Below are 21,045 nucleotides of genomic sequence, written 5' to 3' on the forward strand. Positions count from 1 at the left end.
ATCTGTGAAGAGCCTAGCCACATGGATCCCGAAGAATCAGCACCTGAGAAAGACACCAGCTATTGGGTTTGGTTATTTAAGCATGTGGGAGTTGTTTGCAAGCAAGTGGCTCCCATATCTAAAGAGCACCATGGTTGCAATCAGCATGGCAGTAGCTATGTGTCCTCATGCTGAAAATTGATTGCCACCTCTTCAGACCTACTCACCCACTGTCCCTCAAGAATCTGATGCTGCAGTGACCACTCAGGCTGTCACCATCTCCCCCTGCTGCTCCCCACTACTACAGAATGCCCTTTTCTAGGAGCAGGGCCAAAATTCAAACAATTATATTAGGGATAGGTTAGGAAGAATTTCACTATTGAGTGGGAAGGTTGGTTAAATTTACCTTACCCTCTGATAAGTGATGGCTTGTTTCTGGGAGCACGGATCATGCTCCCAGACGAGCAGCACTGGGTGCTGGCAGTGCACAGCTCCAGAAGTTGGGATGACATGTCCCGGCCTCTGAGGGTCCCACAATGCACTGTGCAATATACATGATACATTGGGGCATCCCCCCAGGAGACGGGTACTCTAGGTGCCTGTCTCTGTGTCCGCAAGGGCTAAACATAGCCCTAGCAAACACAGGTTTGGGCTAAACATAGCCCAGGTTAACCATGGTTAAGAGCCAGATTTTAAAATGAGGCTAAGCACTGCTGTCCCGCCAGGTTTGGGCCTGAGATCAGTTCTCATGCAGCCTAAGACAGGTTGGGCTTCCCTAGCCTGGGTTAGGCTGTGTGTGAGAACAGCCTTGATAGGCAGTAATGAAAAATATCTGGAGGAATGAGCAGAGGAATAGAGTTGTGGTTTGTTTCCCCCCCTCCATATTATATGTTGGCCAAATCTCGAGCACCCCAAGTTTCATCATAAAAGAACAATCTCACTAGGAAAATAGATTACTCAATAGATTCAGTATTCAAACTCTGCACAAGTTACATTTTCTGTGAGAAGAGGAGATTATTAAAGCAATAATTCAATTTATTTTTCTAAACATGTTATCAACTCTGCAGTTTTGATTACTGTCTTGGCTTTGGGCACCCTCCTGTTGCATACCCATTCATCCACTCATTCTCTTTTTTAATGCTCAAGGTTATGTAGGATAAATTGAAGCATGCTGTTCCTTTTTTCTTTAGCTAGGTTTGTCCTAGCAAATAATCTCTCTTGAGGTCACTTAACTCTTCTAAATGTCACTCAGTCACACAAGCACATGTGACTTGGGAGCTTCTGCAAACTGCCCACATGTCCAAATGCTACACCAATGACTCAGTCTCTAAATTGTGTGGATATCATAGCTGCTATCACTCTTTTCTAGAACTCTTTTCTGCAAGCATGGCATTATCCAATGGAGCACTAATGGAATCTTGCTTAAAATAAGAATTACTTTTGGAACCACAATTAGTGGTTCCCAACTCCTTTTAGTATTAACTTGGGACTGGTAGCTTGAACGTGATATATTTTATGGTCTGGCAAAAAGGCATGTTGTAAACTGATTACAAGTTCATTTACCCCAAAGATCTGACATTTTGATACTATTCTAAGGCCTAACATAGGTCAAGCAAGGGTCTGAGACTATGGGCAAGGGTTGGAAAAAGAAATAAGCAGGATTCTAATTGCTATCAGGTCAACTGTCTCTGGGAAGAATTGGGGGGAAGGAGCATCCCCAAGTTCCTGATCCAGACTAGTTATCTGCTCTGCCCCAGATCTGGTCTTGATGGTTAGTGCTTCGACAGAGGGGTTACTGTTTGCCCCACTGCATGGGAGAATGTTCTTCCCTAGCATTCCAAGTGGAATAAGTATTACTTCAGTACTATGGGAATGGGAAAGCGGGGAATCTAGGCATCTGTTGGGTGACAGACATTGACCCACAAAGAAAACTAAACACAATCCCCATCATGTAAGCTGTTTCTAGTGTTTTCTAGTGAAGTTTTAGGAAGTATGGAGCAGGTCAAGTTAGTTGACTACTTTTAAAAACAAAGGTAACAATTTTCACTTGGAAAATGCAGCCTCTCAGATTGCCCAGGACAAATGATACAGCCATACATCAATATGGTTAAGTCATTAGAAGACAGATATTGTTTGGTTGGTCACATGGTGAGATACGCATGCGAATGACACTAAGGGAATGTCCACATAATAATGAAAAAAGGACGCTGGAGATGAGCTTGGTTCTGCGTGCTAATGCTACTCACTCCTCCATGTAAACTGCTCCATTTACACAATCCATGAATCTCTCTGGATCCATTGTGGGATGTGCAGAAGTGCTGTAGAAGTGCTTGCAGAGATGCATTGGAATGGATTTGCAGCCTTTCAGATTTGATACAAACATGCCCCAATTCTTGCTTGCTTCCTGTATTCCCTATTTGTAGCTTCCAGTAATAGATTTTGGACACAAGATCTGTTCAGATCAGTCATTGACAGTTTTTCAAATACCACTGTTTGGTTTAAGAAAGAAGTAGAAGGAAAACAGAACAGGCGCGTAACAATGATAGGGCAAGGGGAGACAGTTGTCTGGGGGCCCCACTGCCTGGAGGGGCACCCCAGGGGCACCTCATGTGACTCCCCATTGCCCCCTGCCCAGCCCCATAGCCTCTCAGCCACTTGCCCTCTTCGCCGTCTCTCCTGCTTGTTCTGCTGGCCGCAATCGAAGCAGCAGGCCAGCTGCCAAGAGCTCCTTTTCTCCCGCCTCTCAGCTGATCGGCGGGTGGGCGGGGCTTCCACGGAGGCCTCCTCTGTGTAGGCCGCAGTGAAGCCTGAACTCGAGTAGGGCCCAAGCCAGCCAGGAAGGAGGAGGCAGCCAGAGTGTTCTCTCCAGCAGAAGACCCCTTGCTGCCCTGCTCAACCCAGACCAGCATTTGCCAGGTAGAGTGTGAACTCCTTTTTGTGGTTACCTTTCCCGCCCCCCCCCATATATAGGGATCTGCTTGCCATAGGGCTTGGATATGGGGGGGGGGGAGGGACCGAGAAGTCTCTGAATATTTATTTTGAAACAGCTTGGAAAATTTGCTGACTTAAAAAAAACGATCTAAAAAGTCCTATAAGTGGCTTGTTTCATGGCAGAAAATTGCAAAAACTTCTGGAACAGTATTTTATTAATTTTATTTATTCATTCATTCATTTATAAATGCACTTATGTTCAAGTTGTTTTGCAACCCAGAAGGTCTGAGTGAGAACTGTGAAGCATGTGTGGTGCTTTTATTTTATTTTTCTTGTGTGTGAACTGCTCCCCAATAACTTGCAGGGACTTCAGGGTAAATCTGGCCAACATGTGAATGCAGCACCTCCATTCCAGAGGAGATGTGTCTTAAAGGGCTTTAAAAGCCTCCTGTGAAAAACCTCCTGCAATCAAACTTGACTGAATTTGTTCAGAATTCTGGGAAAACAAACATAGGTTCACCCTGCATGGTTGAAAGTCTCCTTTGCTAATCTGCAGCGAGGGGCCCATTTTAATAATTCATCTTTCTAGTGTGTTCTAGGCATTAAAAGTAATACAAATGTATAGTACTCAATGTATATCACTATATATTATGATGTGTGTGTGTGTATTCAGTGAAATGTGTTTGCAGGCAGCATACTTATTTTGGAATATCAGACTTAAATCCTTGGGGGCCTGGGGTGTGCGGAGGCCCTGGACTTTGGGGGGGGGGGGCATTTTAAAATCTTGTCTCTGGGCCCACTCCAACCTTGCTACGCCCCTGAAACAGAAAGGGTACATAAAGCCACTTGCAGGTGTTATTCCTTTTCCTTTATTGGAGGATGTAATTAGACAGCCCGAAAAAGACCTCCTAGGGTTCTTTTGTGGAACTGTGGTGTGTGGGAGAGGGCATTCTGTTTTCCCTGTAATCTTTCTTAGAAGTTTGATTCAGCCAGCTTAGGGGAAAGCACTTATAATGAAATCAAATGTAATAAAACTCCTTTATACCTAGAATTCACTCTCAGGTTGTAATACATAGAAACCTAGATGCAGGAATCTGATTTTCAAGCAGGAACAAGAGATACCACAGGCTGTGTTGATAAGGCTGCAAAATTCCAAATTCAATACTTTGATATGGTTTTGGCAAAAATCAGATGATAAGAGGAAAAATAGAAAACATTTCCTTTCAAGAGGTTGTTTAAAAAAGAGAATTAGAAGAACTCCTCCCCCCACTCCACTCGAATCCAAAACTCATCAGGGCAACTATTTTTTTATTTGTATAGTTGTACATACTTTGGGAAGACGTCTTTTAGGTGTCATAGGAACCCTCTTGTTATCCTTTTCCACCACCAGTTGAACCACATTCTTCACACTCTCGGACTGCACGTTCATTTATTTGGCAGAATCTCCATTCCTTATCTCTGTATTCACAGTCACTAAAGTAAATGATAAAGCTGGATTAGAATGAAAGAAATGATGGACTCTTTCACTGCCTTGATTATAAGGAAACAGAGGCCACAATTCAATACAACTTAATGTAATATATCCCCATTGATACCCCATAGGAATCAATGGGCTTCAATTATTTTTATGATTATTTTTTTAGAACATTTTAACCTGCTTTTCAAGAACATATTTCCAAAGCAGGCAGCAACAATATAATCAGAAAATAACAGCAATAAAATGAATAAAACAAAGGAACACCAGACAGTAAGATATCCTCATGCGAGATAGTTTCATGATTTTGGAGCTAAAAGAGAAAAAAGCCATCTTGGTTGTTGCCAATAACGTCACAGTAGTAGGCCCTTGCAGTAAATTGTACAGGGCCAGACCTCAGTGTACAGGAAAAGACATATGGGAGGCTCTCTCCTTAATTGTCCTGGATCAGGCTGCAGAGGACTTGAAAGGTTAACTCTGCATTGGATTGTGCCCAGAGTTTTTAGGAGTATTAAGTGCAAACCCATCTATGTGATAGTACATCACATCATACCTTGAGTATGTAGCCCTAGAGAGCTGCCCTTTCATGTATCCAGGGGGAGTATTTGCCGTGCAAAATGTGTGCCAACTACTCCTTGCTAAATACAGGGCAATTGGTTAAGGTCACATCCAAATGGATGTGAAGAAAACCAAACAGGTCCTTCGGTTATTAGGATTACTGGTCATATGAACATCCAAACGTGCCTATACCAAGTCCATTCACGTAGCTCATTACTGACTCCACTGACTGGCAGGGCCAGCTACAGGTTTATGAGGGTCTCTGGGCACACTTTCCCCTCTTCTAACCACATCTCCCCCCTCCCTTTGGCCTCTTTCCTTTGGGCCTTCCCACCTTTATACTTTTGTAAGTTTTGTCCAACATGACAGCTGTGTACAGAAGCAAAGATTTGATTCAGAGCCGCTCACATATTTGCTGGGGAGGCTGATTTGAGCAGTTGCTTCAGCCATAGACTATAGTGGAGAAGCGCTGAAATGTTGGAAACTTTGTAATTTCTTAGCAGAATGGGATGAAAATTGCAGGGGTGGTAGCCCCATTCAAAGGTCACGTTTCAGTCAACAGGTCCAGAGTTTTCTGAGCAGGGCCACTTTAAAGTTTGATGTTTCTTCCCCATTTTATTTTTAAAAAACCTTTGAAATCACTGAATCAGATCTGAAGGGATCCAATTTGCTTCAGTTCAGACCCAAATTAGCAGTACCTGATACATACCTAATTCAGCCCAATAAATCCAAATCAGCACACCTCAATTAGAATCTCACTTTGTTCTCCAAACCTTTGTGAAGCCCTGGGCCATGAATTCCTGGGCCCTGGGCCCTGGGCCTCTTCATACCAACTAGTTCATGTTTGCACTGGGGTGAGGAGGATTGCCTGTGCAGAGCCCAATGCATGAACATAGGAAGCTGCCATGTACTGAGTCAGACCATTGGTCTATCTAGCTCAGTATTGTCTTCACAGACTGACAGCGGCTTCTCCAAGGTTGCAGGCAGGAATCTCTCTCAGCACTATCTTGGAGAAGCCAGGGAGGGAACCTGAAACCTTCTGTTCTTCCCAGAGCAGCTCCATTCTCTGAGGGGAATATCTTACAGTGCTCATACTTCTAGTCTCCCATTCATATGCAACCAGGGTGGACCCTGCTTAGCTAAGGAGACAAGTCATGCTTGCTACCACAAGACCAGCTCTCCGGATCATGAAGGCCCACAAAATCAACATGTACAGATCCTGAACCCTCACTATGTGTGAGCCTTGAACATCTTCATAAGACTAATTAAATACTATTTTAAAAATATGAAATCTGAGTGCTAGAGAAAATTCCACACAATATTTTTGCAATTCAAAGTCTGCTAATCAAAGCCATATTTGTGCATATGCCCATTTGTATTATAATTAGAATAATTATTTATAATATTATTTAGAACATATCCCATCCATTGTGACATCCAGAGTAGCACACATGGGGTTCTCAGGCAATCTCTCCTCCAGGCACTGACCAGATGCTGGCCTGCTTAGCTCCAGCAAGGTGGGAATACGATGTGCCCTTAGGCCATGTTCTGGGACCCTGGAGTATATGATTGCACACATTATATAGTCTGGTTTTTCTGGTCTCAACAACATTGAGTACAATGATATACCCTGGCTGAGATCCCGAGGAGCCATCCTAGCTCAGTTGTCAGAAGGTGCCTTATCCAAACCACTCTTTATACCGTTTCCAGGTTCAAAAGCTATTCCAAGGGTTTGAATCAGAACTATAAAAAGAGAAAAACCGGAAAACAACTTTTGTGCATGGGAAGCATTTCCTCTTTAAAAATCTCTCAAGATAAACCCCACTTAGGGTGCATACATGTGCTTCTGGATCTTAGCCTCTATGACTATTAGCCCAAGGCAACTGAAGATGGCGAACAATAAACCATCTTAGCATCGGTGGGAAACTGTGTTGGAGACACCATTGTTAACAGGAATAACCAAAGAGGATTTTATAAGCAAACTATTAATAATGTTTTACCAACCCTGAGAGATGGAAAGATGACTTACACACACACACACACACACACACACACACACACACACACACACACACACACATTGTTGAATGAGAAACATGCATTCCACTGAAGTGGAATCTAATTCAATCTGTCACCAGAGTGGAAAGGAGGAGAGAGAAGAGAATGTACTGCACATGCTGAAATAACAGCTTATAGAGATTTGCTTAAAATACCAGCTCTGGTTGGCTCATAATTCAGTGCACTGGTTCTCTCTGTCTCTTTGCAGAGGGCATGCAGTCTTCATTTTCTCCCTGGAAACAAATGCTCCGATACTTTCCACCCACTAACAACACATAAACTGCCCACAGGTCTTCCCTTTTATGCAGCATGGATGTATCCCAAGAGGCATTCATACCAGACTTTTGTGGCATGCCATGCATAGCGTCTAGTGGCTGCAGATGAGATGAGGTCAGCCAGGAAGACTCCTGGCTTGGGCTCATCTGAAATGAACCATCACTCAGCTACGGACATCTGAAACAAGAAGTATCTGATCATGCTTGCGAAGCCCAGGATGAACGCAGGGCTCGTGGGAGGCTCTCCAGCTAAGGTGGAGTCCAGGTCAAATTGACTTGGAGTGTTTCCCTGTGAAAGCATTTGTACACAGCAATTTTTAAAATGTTCATTCAGAACAAAAGTGTGACATATCGGTGGGACTTTCTGCCAGGTAAATTTGTTTAAGATTGCAACCTTATCTGTCTTGTGTGCTCTGTGATGGTTCATACATACATTGCAGATCATCATTGGATGCCACAGTCATCCTGCGCATGTGTGAACCAGCCCCAGAGAGAAAACACATAATCAGAATAATCATGTGGCATCTTTTGCTGGGCTGCACCATTTCAGGTGGGGAAGTTTGGGGGAGGAAGACTTATTGTACCTTTAAATATTCCTGTCTCTCCACATATAACCTCCCCACCCCCTGTACAAGCAAAACGTCTTGAAAGAACGCTAGGCTAGAACCTTCCTCCCAATGTACTGGTCTGTATGCACAGACAGTTTTTAGATGGGGAACATGAAATTCTCCACATACAATCTGAAATGGAATGGCCCAGCCAGCTGCATTGTGTGACTGCTCTGAGCGTATGTTTCAGCTCTGAGAGACAGGACTCCACAGCTATTTTGTCTTGACTTTTTTGGCCACCATGAGGCCAATATTGATACAATAAAGTACCAAGAAATGGGTCACATCAGAAAAGTGGTACATGCTTTTTAGTTCAAGATGAATGACTTATCAATAAGAAAACACTAGAAATGAATATGAATGAAACATACACTCCTAGGAAACACAACCACCTTGTATAATCAGCTGTGAAACTCTGGAAACTATTCAAAGCATATGATGAAAACTAATACAGTGAAGATCAACCTAACAAAAGTTAAGACTTACCAGCCAGGCAGGATAAGGTCCTCTCTCCAAAACTCCTTTTGACCCTGCAAAGAAGTAAGCCCCAGGACTGGATCAGCCTTTGCATTCATGCCCCTGCATGAGGTTTATTTTTACTTAGAAAGAAAGCTATGGAAAGGAATATCAGTCAAATTTCTCCAAAGGTGCCCAGAAGCAAGCCACCAGGATTTATATGTGCCTCTGGTGGCGTTTAGCTCTTCAGGGGGATTGGATGTTTCAAGACTCAGGTGACAATCACTGATAATCTCCATCTACTTGTATTTAATTTGGCTACATTTATTTTTCCATGTCAAATTCACTCTGTGAAGGGCTGTGCGAGGAAGTGAAAGCTTGCCTGTTACTAACTTGGAACTCAAGCCAAGATCCCACAATAAACAGATCTCACTTTATATGACATAACTTCAGTTCTATTTATGTCCCTCCTCTGAAGAAATGTGTTACCCTCGTGATTTCCATCCAGGTCACTCAATGTCAGATACTTTGGCTTACACTTCTTGTAAAACCACTACTTTACCCACCCCGGCTGCTCACTCTCACACCCATCTTGGTTCAGCACTTGGACAGCTATGACAAGAGTGCCAGTGTTTGCATTCTATTCTGGTCACTGTGAGTTATGGTGATATCGAATAAACCGAAGGGCTCCAAAAAGCATGTCAAATTAAACCCCTGCCTAATCCTAGTATTTTGTTTGTCTTTCTACCTACAGGCAAAAGATCGGTCCACTCATCAGCCCTCCAGCTCTAATCTGTAGGTGCTGATTTTATTTTCAGCCGAGACTTCCTACAAGCAGAGATCTCCATACGTGGCTTGATTGCCCGGAGGGAATAAGAGCTAAACTTGTCTGCAAGTGAAAGCTAGAGCTCGAAGGAAAAGTGCAGCAAAGTCCAGCTCTCTCTCTGCCTTCCGTGATGCACTGGCAGCCAGCGAAGGTCAATTTAATCGGCTTAAAAGCAAAAGAAAGACCACAAGAGACACTGGAGCTGACCCAAAATGTCACTTAATGCCATCTCACTTTCATATCTGTCATCTGATGCTGGGCAAGCAATTGCTCTCATCTCCTGTGGACCATCTATCCTTAATCAGGAAATGGAGGTGAGAGAAACAAGTATCTGGAGGATGTTCCTAGATTCATCATTATGAATGAATGCATGCATGAGGCAATGTACTAGCAGGATGCTAAGGTGGAGAGGGATGTGAAATAACTAAGTGGGCTCTTGGTTAGTGACTGAAGGAGCTGGTGACTGCTCTTTTAAGTCTTCTTTGCAAAGTGTGCTTGCCCAGCTGGGTAGATGCACAGTTACAACTTTTTTCCTTTGCTTTTCATTGACAAACAGTGTCTCGGAGCATTTTACTCTGCACCATGAGTTACTTCCTGTCCTACTGCAAAGGCCATTGTGGTGCTGTGCTGTCTCAGTACCAAACGCTCCGAGCGGAAGGCTTGCTGTGTGATATTTTATTGAAGGTGAAAGAAAATGAGTTTCCGGCTCACAAGTCATTGCTGGCCTGTTCGAGTGATTACTTCAGGGCTATGTTCAAGAGTTATACCAAAGAATCCAAGGCTGCCATCATTCACCTGCAAGTCGTCTCAGCCACTGGTCTGCAACATGTGCTGGATTTCATTTATACCTCCTGGTTACCCTTGTCTTTTGACAGCTTGGAGGATACCTTGGAAGCTGCCACCTACTTGCAAGTGACAGAGGCCATTGGTTTGTGCAGCCAATACTTGACTAACAATCTTACCTTGGAGAGCTGCTGTTATTCCACCAATGTTGCCGCAAGATTCTATCTTCCAGATGCTTTATCAGCAACAGAAAAATATCTCATTCTTCATCTCTGGCAACTACTGGACTTGGATTTTGCAGGACTGCTTGAACTGAACTTCCAATCTTTGAAGGCAGTTGTGGAATCCCCAGATGTCCCCATGGTGAAAGAATCAAATTTGCTAGATCTGTTGCTGAAGTGGCTGAAGCATGATAAACAGACTAGGTTAACACACACTACTAGCCTATTGGAACACATAAGGTATGGTCTTATTCCATTGGAAGACCTGAGAAAGGTCTACACTCAGTCTGAGGTGCCCCTAACAGCACCCATAAAATGCTTAATCATAAAAGCAATAAATTACCATTCACTTATCTTTAGGCAACCGATCCTGCAGGATAAGTACAGCACCTTGAGAAACCAGAAGACACAGATTATCCTGCTTGGAGGTATGATTGCACATGGTGGACCCATGAACGATGTGGTAGCTTTTGATGTTTATAATCACAAATGGCAAACTTTAACACAGGTGCAGGACAAAGTACAAAATCACTGTGTATGTACAATTGGAAACTTTCTGTATGTGTTAGGTGGAGAAACAGAAGATTTGCAAAATGATCCCAAAAGTCCCACTTTGAGAGTTACTAACAATGTCCATCGCTATGATCCCAGGTTCAACAAGTGGATACAAACTACAGGGATGCTAGAAAAGAGATGTCGGTTTTCCTGCTGTGTCCTAGAAAATACCATTTTTGCTATTGGTGGGCAAGGAGAGAATGGATCATTGCATTCATCTGTTGAAGTTTACAACATTAGCCAAGACAGGTGGGCAAAGGTTCAAGATTTGCCATGCAAAATACATGGACATGCGGGTACTGTTTGCAAGAACATCATTTATATATCAGGTGGAAAATACACGAATCAAAGTAACACAAGTAAGGATTTGTATTCTTTGAGTACACAGGAAGGGCAATGGAGAAAACAAGCCCCAATGAGCATTGCTCGATTTGGGCATCAGATGGCCACGATCAGAGAGTCCATCTTCACATTTTTAGGGCTCTATGAGCCATTTTCTGAAATTGAAAAATATGATCCTGACCAGAATCAGTGGACTCGTTTAAGGCCATTGATCTATGATAGATTTAGTTATGGTTTGGTGGTAGTGGAGGAAACGGCACTCCTCATTGGTGGAAAGAAGTGGCAGGACTCCCAGGAGATTCCAACTCAGGATGTGGTGGGCTATGATATAGACAATGACTGTTGGGAAGAAATCTGCAAAGCTTCCTTGCCTTGGTATGGATTGCAATGTGCAGTGCTACAGCTTTCTGAACTAGGAGAAGCTAGGGACATTCAACAACAAAAGAAACCAACTTTTGAGGGTACACCTCGCTGAAAAATGTCTACAAAGATACTTCCCTGGAAGGACTTGCCTAAAAGGACAGGGTACAAATGTTTTAAACAATCATTCAGTAGAGTGTAAAATCTACAGGATTTCCAAAAGATAAAAATTTTAGTCCAGTTTTTAATATTGAAAGGTAATGTTGTAAGACAACAAGGGGGTTGGATGTTATGATCTTGAAAAGCATGCTCAAAGCAAACTAGGTGAAGCTCATGAAAGCATTGCCAATAATAACCATTAGCAAGCACAAAAAGAGTTCTTTTATTTGCAAAGACAATTGGACACGGCTGCCTGATCAAAGCTACATTCAATGACTGTATGAAGAACAAGAGGTGCATAAACTGATTCCAGGAATTCCATTTTTAAAAATGGCTTGATGCAGAAACTGAAGTGATTTGGGAAAATAACTCTTTATTAGCTTCTGTTTTTCAACATGCAATTGGGTTTGTATGTTTAAGGTGTAAAATGTATCCAAACAGGCATAGGAATTAGATAATGATTATGTTTAGTTACGCAGCCAATTGGATTAGGCAATGTGATGACATGAAGCTAAAGCACAGTAAGGGCAGGGAGTGTTGCCTTCACTCTAACTAGACTTTCTGATATCACACAGACAATGAGCAATCCTCCCTGCCAGGGCAAGGAAGTCTATTAAGAGTGAAGGCAACACTCCCTGCCCTACTCAGCTTTAGCTTCAGGTTACCTCAGAGTCTAATTCAACTGGTTGACGAAACTGGTTGACAAAACAACATAATCTATATTATTAATTCCTGTAGATGGACCAGGGGGATGCATGGTGATGTGGCAAGCTCCATCCCCACTGCAGTTGCGACCAATGGTGGGTCCAGAGGGGGCGACATGTGCAAGGGCAGGAGGGAGGAGCGTGCACCAGGAGGCAGTTGGTGAGACTCCACAGGGGTCGTGGTTGAGGGAGGTGAATGGTTGACCGGCTGAGGGACGAAAGGCAGGGAGGAGAGGCGCCATCAGAAGCTGCTGGGCTGCCTGACGGCTGACAAGCATCGGACGAAAATGGTGGCCCGGCTCTGTGCGGGGTCAGCAGGAGGTGGGGGGGAGGGCAGGATAGAGACTAGGGCAGGAGGTGAGGCGGGGGAGGGCAGTAGAGACTGGGGCAGGAGGTGGGGCGGGGAGGGCAGGAGAGACTGGGGGTGGGTGAAGCCCCACTTCCCATTGGAGACTGGGGCAGAAAGGGGGCAGGAGGGGAATGGGTGGTGGGCGCTGCCCCGCTGCCCATTGGAGACTGGGGCATAAGGTGGTGGGGAGGGAGGGCCCGAAGGTGGGAGGAGTGTACCATTGCACAGATGCTCTGTGCGGTGTCAGCTAGTCACTATATAAGTCCTGATCAACCTAGATTATCTCAGGGAAAAGTCAGTTTATTAAAAAAAAGTGGTGCTGAAGCTACATATTGGGCAAAGCAGTTGGAAACAGCATGCAAAAGACAAGTGTAGGGTGTGTGTGTGTACACGGATGTGAAAATTATCACCCCTGAAAGCTTTCTGTAACACATATTTTTCTCCACAGCAATAAAATCAATACAGCAAAGGTGCATGTTAAAAAAAAAGTGCAAGATAACAATTATCCATTGGTCCAAAAAGGTTGAGTGGAAGTCATAATAATGACCTTGAGTAAGAACAGCCTGTATTCTGTGCCCTACTGCCTCATGCTAGTGGGAAAAATCTTTGTTTCTTAATGTGCATTAAGCTGCACAAAGGCAGTGGGGTGTGTGTGTGTGTGTGTGTGTGTAAATATATGAATGATACAGCTTTGTTTCAAGGAGTAAGAACAGTTTGCACTTCGCTCTTTAGACATTACCCATTAAGTTCTATTTTAAAAAGACATCTTTTGGCAATGCCACCAGAGTAAGATGGCTATGAGTTTTATTGTTTTAAGCCACAGCCGTGCCAATAAAGTTTTGGATTCCAGAGAATGACATTTGATTGTAAATTAAATCTATAGTTATAAATACTTATTTCAAAACTCAAAATCTAGTTCTACATTTTACACTATATACTTCATAGTTTGAAAAGCAGAGATACAACAGAAGTTATTGGGGTCAAGTGTTAAAAACAGTGTCAAATACAGAGGCACCAACGGCACCATTTCAAGCTAGAGAATCTTATAATTTGAGGTTGAATGTTCTCCTTGAAAATTGCAATGCTGACATCACCAGGACAACCTGAAGGCAGATTAACTGTTGCATAGCAACATATCTTAGTCTTGTAAACTGCCTTGACAACCCAGTTCTGAGAATTTGCTGGCATGAGCTTTCTGTATACCAGAGCTGCACAACCAAGTGGCTAGAGGGGTTATGTTCATTACGAAGTCACAGGGGATGCTAGACTCCCCACACACCTAACAGACCTCTGTACAGTGACTCCTAGGTTCATAGTTCATGATGTTACATTTTTTCCTAGATGGAAAACACATCAGTGTAAGAAAAAGCATGAAACCCATGTGTCTATCTTCCTTTTATCTGTATGCAATTAGCGAAGACCTTTAAAAAAACCTACAGGTAGGGATGTGCGTGAGTCGGTGCGGTGCCTCCTTTGGGAAGTGTCGTACTGGTTTGGGCAGCCGCAACCACATCGGTTTGGCATGGCGGGGAGCAGTTCCCTTGAGGAGCTAATAAACAGGTCCTTACCCGCGCCACTGCTGCCCCACTACTTGCCCTAGCAACGGCTGCACCAGGTTGCAGCACTGTTTCAGCATATGTGTGGGTGCCATGCACTGGCTGCAGGGAACAGTGCTGCAGTTCCCCACGGCCATTGCTGGGGCAAGCGCCACGCCCAGAAAAGCAGCAGGGTGTCAGCAGAACAGGTGAAGACATGCTTACCAGCTCCTTAAGGGAACTGCTCCCTGCCCTGCCAGCCTGTGTATGAGCCTTTGTGCACATCCCTACCTAGAGGTGTTTGGTGCCGAAAGGCTGAAGGCAATGTTGACTTTGCTGATCAGATGTTTAGGTTCTTGGCTTGCCTTTTTCTTGATGATATTGTATGTTACTGTGTTTTTTAAAAATTGAATTTGATTCTATGGCCTGCCCTGAGGGTCCTGTGGAAGAATGTGGTGGGCTAGAAATTCAACACAAAATAAATCAAAGGCTATATGTGAAGTTTAGTCGAGGCTGGACAACCTATCATTGGCCAAACCTTCCCAGCCTGTGTGCAGCACAGCCATCACCAGTCACAGTTCCTCAGCCTGCACACAAAGAGCTAAATAAACATGAGCACAACTGACACTAGTGACTATCTACACACATCTTTCCCCCATACGGGAAGTCCTTCTGTGTAGGATAAGCATGTGAAGAGACAGTTTGTGTGAACTGGCCGACATCGAGACTAGCACTGCACTGGTGCAACAGTGTTGCCATCCAAAGTAACACTGTGCTGTCCCATGAGGGGAGAGGGGCAATTTTCACTGGTCTCCCCTTCCCTCTAAAGCCCACGGTGCCTCCTGGAAATATGTCCCTGAGGGTCATGCATGTTTTTGGGAGACACAGTGGATTTCAGAAAGGAGGGGAGATCATAGAAATATCTCCTCCTTCTTAGGGGACAGTGCTGCATTAGTCTGGATGCCAGCCAGGGTTTTCCTTAGGGCAGGGCAAGCAGGATAACCGCCTGGGCTCTGCTCTTGTTGCTGCCATTAAAATAAAGTGGAAGAGGGCCCTGCATTGGCTGATTTGCCCAGGTCCCACACTGACCCCACCAGGGCTCTCAGGACACCCCTGATATCAGCCACTCAGCTCTGTACTAGTCTGGATGTCACCCTGTGGATTCCCTAGGCCAAGCTATGCATCATAGGAACATAGGAAGCTGCCATATACTGAGTCAGACCCTTGGTCTATCTAGCTCAGTATTGTTTTCACAGACTGGCAGCGGCTTCTCCAAGGTTGCAGGCAGTAATCTCTCCCATCTCTATCTTGGAGATGCTAGGGAGGGAACTTGGAACCTAGTTGCTCTTCCCAGAGCAGCTCCAGGGGAATATCTGAGGGGAAGAGCTCACACTTCTAGTCTCCCATTCATAATCAACCAGGACAGACCCAGGCTTAGCTAAGGGGACAAGTCATGCTTGTTACCACAAGACCAGCTCTCCTCCATCCTTCCAGATCTTCTCCCTCTCTAGCCACAGAAATTCTTATCCGTAGTTTGCTGCATATGCCAGACTGAAGTCCCTAATTGGTGTGGAAATTATGCAGCAACATTCAACAGATTAAATAATACTGCTACTGACCAAGGTGCATATGAAACAAATAAGCAATTACGTCTTGTGCTGGTGTAGCCTGATTTGAGCAATCAGGCTACATTTTGAAATTGGCTGCTTGAGGAGCAATACATTAATAAAATATAGAGATTTTCAGGGGGAAAAAATTAGGAAAGAATCCAGTAAGAGTTTAAAATAAACTTTGAAACCAATACCACAGTTGAAGTCAGGTCAGTCACTTTTATGTGAGAAATATACAAAATATCACAAATTATAACAAACAGGTCATGCAATCAAGAAATTGTTTTTACCAACAGATTCTTGTAGATGCTATAAATATTTCACTGGACCTGGAATTCCTTACAAATCTTAATGTGCGATTTGTCATTCAGGCTCAATTGAATACAGATTTACTTAAAATTAGCTGTAAAAAGGCCACTCTCCTATACAATTGTGCAAAGTTTGCAAGACGCTTGCAATTGAAAATGCTGCTGAAAAGAAGCAAACAATCCTTTGATCCTTCTCTTAGTCCCAAGAGCAGCAAACATTAGTGCTCGACAAAGTTCAAAAGTACATTCACTGAGCTGTACAGGCTATAGCTGGAAGCTAGTTAAGAGAGTACAACTGCATAAAAAGAATCACTTAAAAAGGCGTATATCCCCTTTGCTTGGATTTTTATCAGTTCCTCACATATACAGAGAAAGCATTAAGAAGCCACACAGACATTTCTATCATGACAAAAAGTCAAGATGCTGATAAAGGGCAAAGCATTTCGAATTTGCCTCTTACCTCACTAGCCAGGCACAGACAGATTTCATATTATATGTTCATTTGCTGAAAGATTGGTTCTATTAAATGGAATAGCTGAAGACCAGCTTTGGTCCGTACAAATGTATGGAGTGAACCTCACGACTCCAGCTGATAACAAAAAACCCCAACTCATTATTTTGGCTAATGCTAGAAAAGTCTTGACTGAGGACTCATTGTGCAATATGTTGCCTCTATGCAAAATAGATCATCTTTGTTGGAACGGCTAGATATATTAGGGAAACTTCATCCTTCTCTCTCTCCTTAAATGAAATGCACATTTCTGCTGAGGTGACCAGTAATCTCTGTAAGGGACATCTTACCACCACCATTGCTGATGCTCCAGGAAGGGAAATATTACTCAGATGCTGTAGTGGAGAGGGACTTCATTTGCTTGCCCTGCCTTTCTCCATAGGAGCTCCTGCAGTGGTGTTGTTGCGGGGCTCAGAGGCATGGACCCCCAATGGTTTTGGGGGGTGCCCCAGATCTCCCCTGCCTCACTTCTTCTGATGTTGCTATAAGGATGGTGGCAGAGGAGCTAAGCAGTGCACCACTGGTTTGGGCCTGGGCCCCGGATCCTTTGGGGGCATGGTAATGCCCCTGGGCTCTTGTGTATTATTGTTGCTGCTCCATGGAAGGAAACGGCTACATGAATCAAAATTGATCAGGGGCTTGTCAGCTTTATCTAAGTGTTGCCTTGAAGCAGTAGCAGGCCTTGCTGCAAAAGTGAAGGGAGGAAAGCCCTGCCAGTTTTTTTAAAATTAAAAGCAGTGCACACCAGTGCTTGAGTGAGGCTGCATACTACATATATTGGCCTTGCTCACACAATTGTTTGGATCTAAGTTTAATGTGAGTTACCATTAATGTGGCTGAACTGACAAACCCCTTCTCAATTTCACCTCATTTTGTTTCTTGAAACTGTAACAGGATTTGTTATATTTGCAGCGATGGAAGCTCCATAGGAGAGCAATGGCATTTTAGAACAGACAATGGTGAAAGGATGACTGTGATGATGGAAAGAGGAGCAGGGATACAGATCAGTCATCAATCACATCACAAGTCATACCTCCAGACTAGGTGGACAGCAGCACTACGTCACCTGAAAGGATGGTGCTACTATTGGGCCAGAAGCTTCAAAAATAGCTATGAACTGGCACTTTGAAACACACACACACACACACACACACACACACACACACACACACACACACACACACTGGTGCTGCAAATAAATGGGAAAGCAATGGTTTCAGAGAAGCAGTCTGGATTCTCAGGAATGAATGCTGACAATACTGAAGAAAAAAGTTAGTGTCGAAGCACCACTGTTTACAATTGTGCTAACCTCTGTTTGCATTTGTATTGACTTCAGCATGCAATTAGATCTGAGTCAATCTCCAGATATAGGAAAGTCCCACTGAGCCTTCCTGATGCTCAGAACTTTTTTTAAAAATTGAGGAACTCTGGAAAAAAAAATCTAGACAAACAATGCATTGTGTGTATGCATACGTATCCCTTTTGAGAGTCTCATGTTGAACCAGTTCATTTTAATGACCATTTCTCTGCATAAACTTTAGAGTACAATCCTGTACACACTTTCTTGAGAGTAAGTCCCTAGAATTCACGGTTAGTATATTAGAAACAGATGATAACCCACCCCTTCCTAGTTTTCAGACTTAAAGCATGGCCTTTCTTGAGCTGACATATTGGACATAATTAAATTTTTGATTTTATTTTATATTTCTGCATGGGACCCTTTGGTTACCAGTACAAATTTTCTGTTTATGCGATTTTCCCTAACAAAGGGGCAACCTTATACCGCAGTTGTACAGTTTTAAAAAATTGTGCCAAAACTAAAACAAAAAGAGCCCTTTCCCATTGTATTAAGCTTGGGCAGCCCTGCCTGGGTTTGGCTGCTTGTGTGAAACACCGGGATCGGGGGTGATCCTGGCACTGCTTGCCCACAAGCCTGAGTTTTTCACCTGGGTTAAAGGGTGTAAGTGGGCCCTTTACCCCAGGTTTGAGGTCGTGTGGGTGCTCAGGCTGCACACAGCCCGAGCCCACACAGGGCCAGACACCTAGAGCACCCAACTCACAGGGGGATCCCCCAATGCACTGTGATGCTCATGCAGTGCATTCTGGGATTCTTGGAGGCTGAGACTTGTTTTCCCTGTCTCCAGTGTTCCGCACTGCTGGGAGCAGCATGGTTTGTGTAGGTGCGTGCTGAAGAGCAGATCGTTGATCGTCTGGGAGGAAGATGGGTTCATCCCTGCCTCCCCCCACCGCCACTTCCCCACCCCTCTCATGGTTGTGTGTATGACCTTACAGACTCAGGCGCCTAGAGCACCCGACTCACAGGGGAATCCTGCAATGCACCACACTGTTCACATGGTGCATTTTGGGATTCCTGGAGACGGTGACTCGTTTTCTGGGCCTCCAGTGATCTACACTGCCTGGAGCAGTTTGGATCATGTAGGCATGCAATGGCAAGCCGAAGAGGGGATTGTCGATCATCTGGGGAGAAGGGAGGTTCATCCCTGCCTACCCCTCTGCCACCCTCCCTGCCCTTCTCATGGTTGTGTGTATGACCTTATTGTCTGTTAACTATCCTTTAAAAGACTGGAAAAATTAATATTTGATCAATTTATAGAGAAGCTTATGGAAGTCCAGTTTTTTTCTTCCTCCCTGACTCTATTATGTAAAAAACAATCCTAGCCACAGCATTATACTTTTCCTGTAACGTATGAAAATACCTAAAATATTTCACCAAATATAAAAGTCTAATTGCCACACTGGCCAAAACAAAAGCTGCACCTTGAAAATGTAACTCATTACAACAGTTATAGACTATTAAAATATGAAACAGATTGACCTTCAGTAGTAAAACACTGCTCTTACATCAACTGTTTTTGATACATAAGAGTATTCCTCTAAAATATATTCATTTACAATATTTCTTTGTTAAATACAGTGGTCACGATCCAAAGGAGCAAAATTAGTGCTTCTGTTCGGTTTACAGAGATGTTTGTCTCATCAGCACCAACATCAAATGGGGTGCAATTCTGTCCCATGAGTGTATCTTCCTTCTTTGGATCGTAGTCAGTGTTTGTAAACATAAACATAAATTGAGCATCAGCAGCATAAAAATTGTAAGTTTCTGTTTGCTCAATGACCATGGAAATAGTACTTTACTCATCTCATGAACATTAAAATAGATCTCCTGTAAGTTGATATAAAAGCTACTCTGTGCACTTGAATAAAGGGCTGGAGTGCCACAATTGGGCAAAAAAAAAATTGAAAGGGTTTTCATACATGTGTTTCAATGTAGGAATGAGTATGTGCTAAACAGTCTAAAAGTGCATCAATTTCATCAGAGTCATTTAGAGGGTCCTCTGTGGGGTCATTCTGAGAATTATCCAGGAAGAGGTCAAGGTACATTTGTTTCCAATCTTGAAAGTCTTTAGAAGTCAAGTCTGGATTATTCAGAACTTTATCTAGGATGGCTACTTCTTCTTCTCTTGCCTGGAAGAAAATAAAGAGATCTGATCAGAGATTAAAAACTAAACCCTGGAAACTCAAGGTGTTTTGTATTATTCCATTGGCTTGTTTATAATGGAAATTTGCCATCACACTCTATTAAAAAATACAACATGGTTGTATCAAAATGGTCTCCAGATGCTTATCCTTTACTCGTTAAAAAAACACACACACCTCAATTTGGCATTTGATCAAACTGAAATGGTTTATTCTAAGCTAGAAATGATCATTTTTAATGCTTAAAAAAGCATTTAATTTTGGAACAGAAGCCAAATGGCTTTTCCAGTATGACATGTATGGAAACACAAAGGGAACAAGCCAGAAACAAGGAGAGAGAGGATGAATGGGGGTGGAGGTGGAAGGCAGCAAAACCCGATGAGGATCTGTGGGTTGGGGTAGAATCAGACAGAGATTTCCCTGCTCCAATTGTCTGATGTGGCTGATGGAATCCCAGGGTATTTACAGCTTCTTCCCGGCTATTACATCAGCTAATATCCATGTATTAGCAAAAATAGGAATTATCAGAGCATGGCATTTGGCTCCACGGAAAATATTGCCCTACTAGAAGAAATCTGACAGGCCAAACAAAATAATTTCATAAAAATCTGAAGGACAAAAGCATACGACCATGTCTGAATACCTGTAACATACTCAGTCTAAGAATTATGTCTCCATTTGCAGCTGGATAGACCAGAAATCTATTAACTCTTCACAGATCAAACGATAAAACTGGAGCAATTATATGGGCTGTTTCATACACTGAGAAACAAAAGTTCACTCTTTCATTGAACTACGTATGTTCTATGAACATGGAGCCAGCGTGGTGTAGTGGTTAGAGTGCTGGACTAGGACTGGGGAGACCCGAGTTCAAATCCCCATTCAGCCATGATACTAGCTGGGTCACTCTGGGCCAGTCACTTATCTCTCAGCCTAGCCTACTTC

General features: G+C 43.4%; 2 protein-coding genes and 1 long non-coding RNA gene across 7 annotated transcripts in view; 1 reads left to right on the top strand and 2 right to left on the bottom strand.

Annotated features, from left to right (window-relative positions):
• Positions 1-4,201: 4,201 nt before the first annotated feature.
• LOC128349730 (uncharacterized) lies at positions 4,202-8,936 on the bottom strand. The gene is made up of 2 exons (XR_008318958.1): positions 8,370-8,936; positions 4,202-4,383 (listed from the first exon to the last, which is right to left on the bottom strand). It is a non-coding gene; the product is annotated as an uncharacterized LOC128349730 (long non-coding RNA).
• Positions 8,906-12,633, top strand: KLHL34 (kelch like family member 34). Of its 2 annotated transcripts, XM_053306546.1 has the most exons (3): positions 8,906-8,993; positions 9,094-9,479; positions 9,722-12,633. In XM_053306546.1, the coding sequence occupies exon 3, from the start codon at positions 9,748-9,750 to the stop codon at positions 11,539-11,541; it is 1,794 nt and encodes a 597-aa protein (XP_053162521.1). In that variant the 5' UTR covers positions 8,906-8,993; positions 9,094-9,479; positions 9,722-9,747; the 3' UTR covers positions 11,542-12,633. The 2 variants fall into 2 exon arrangements, with proteins under 2 accessions (XP_053162521.1, XP_053162520.1); XM_053306545.1 differs by having other exon boundaries at positions 9,094-12,633.
• Positions 12,634-15,982: 3,349 nt separating this feature from the next.
• Positions 15,983-21,045, bottom strand: part of CNKSR2 (connector enhancer of kinase suppressor of Ras 2) — a 299,886-nt gene continuing 294,823 nt past the window's right edge. For all 4 annotated transcript variants that reach the window (XM_053306536.1, XM_053306535.1, XM_053306534.1 and 1 more), the window contains one exon: positions 15,983-20,088. In XM_053306536.1, the coding sequence (XP_053162511.1) occupies positions 19,873-20,088 (216 nt within the window). In that variant the 3' untranslated portion in view covers positions 15,983-19,872. The remainder of the gene's footprint in view (positions 20,089-21,045) is intronic.

This window comes from Hemicordylus capensis, chromosome 3 (genome assembly GCF_027244095.1).
Source record: "Hemicordylus capensis ecotype Gifberg chromosome 3, rHemCap1.1.pri, whole genome shotgun sequence".
NCBI lineage: Eukaryota > Metazoa > Chordata > Lepidosauria > Squamata > Cordylidae > Hemicordylus > Hemicordylus capensis.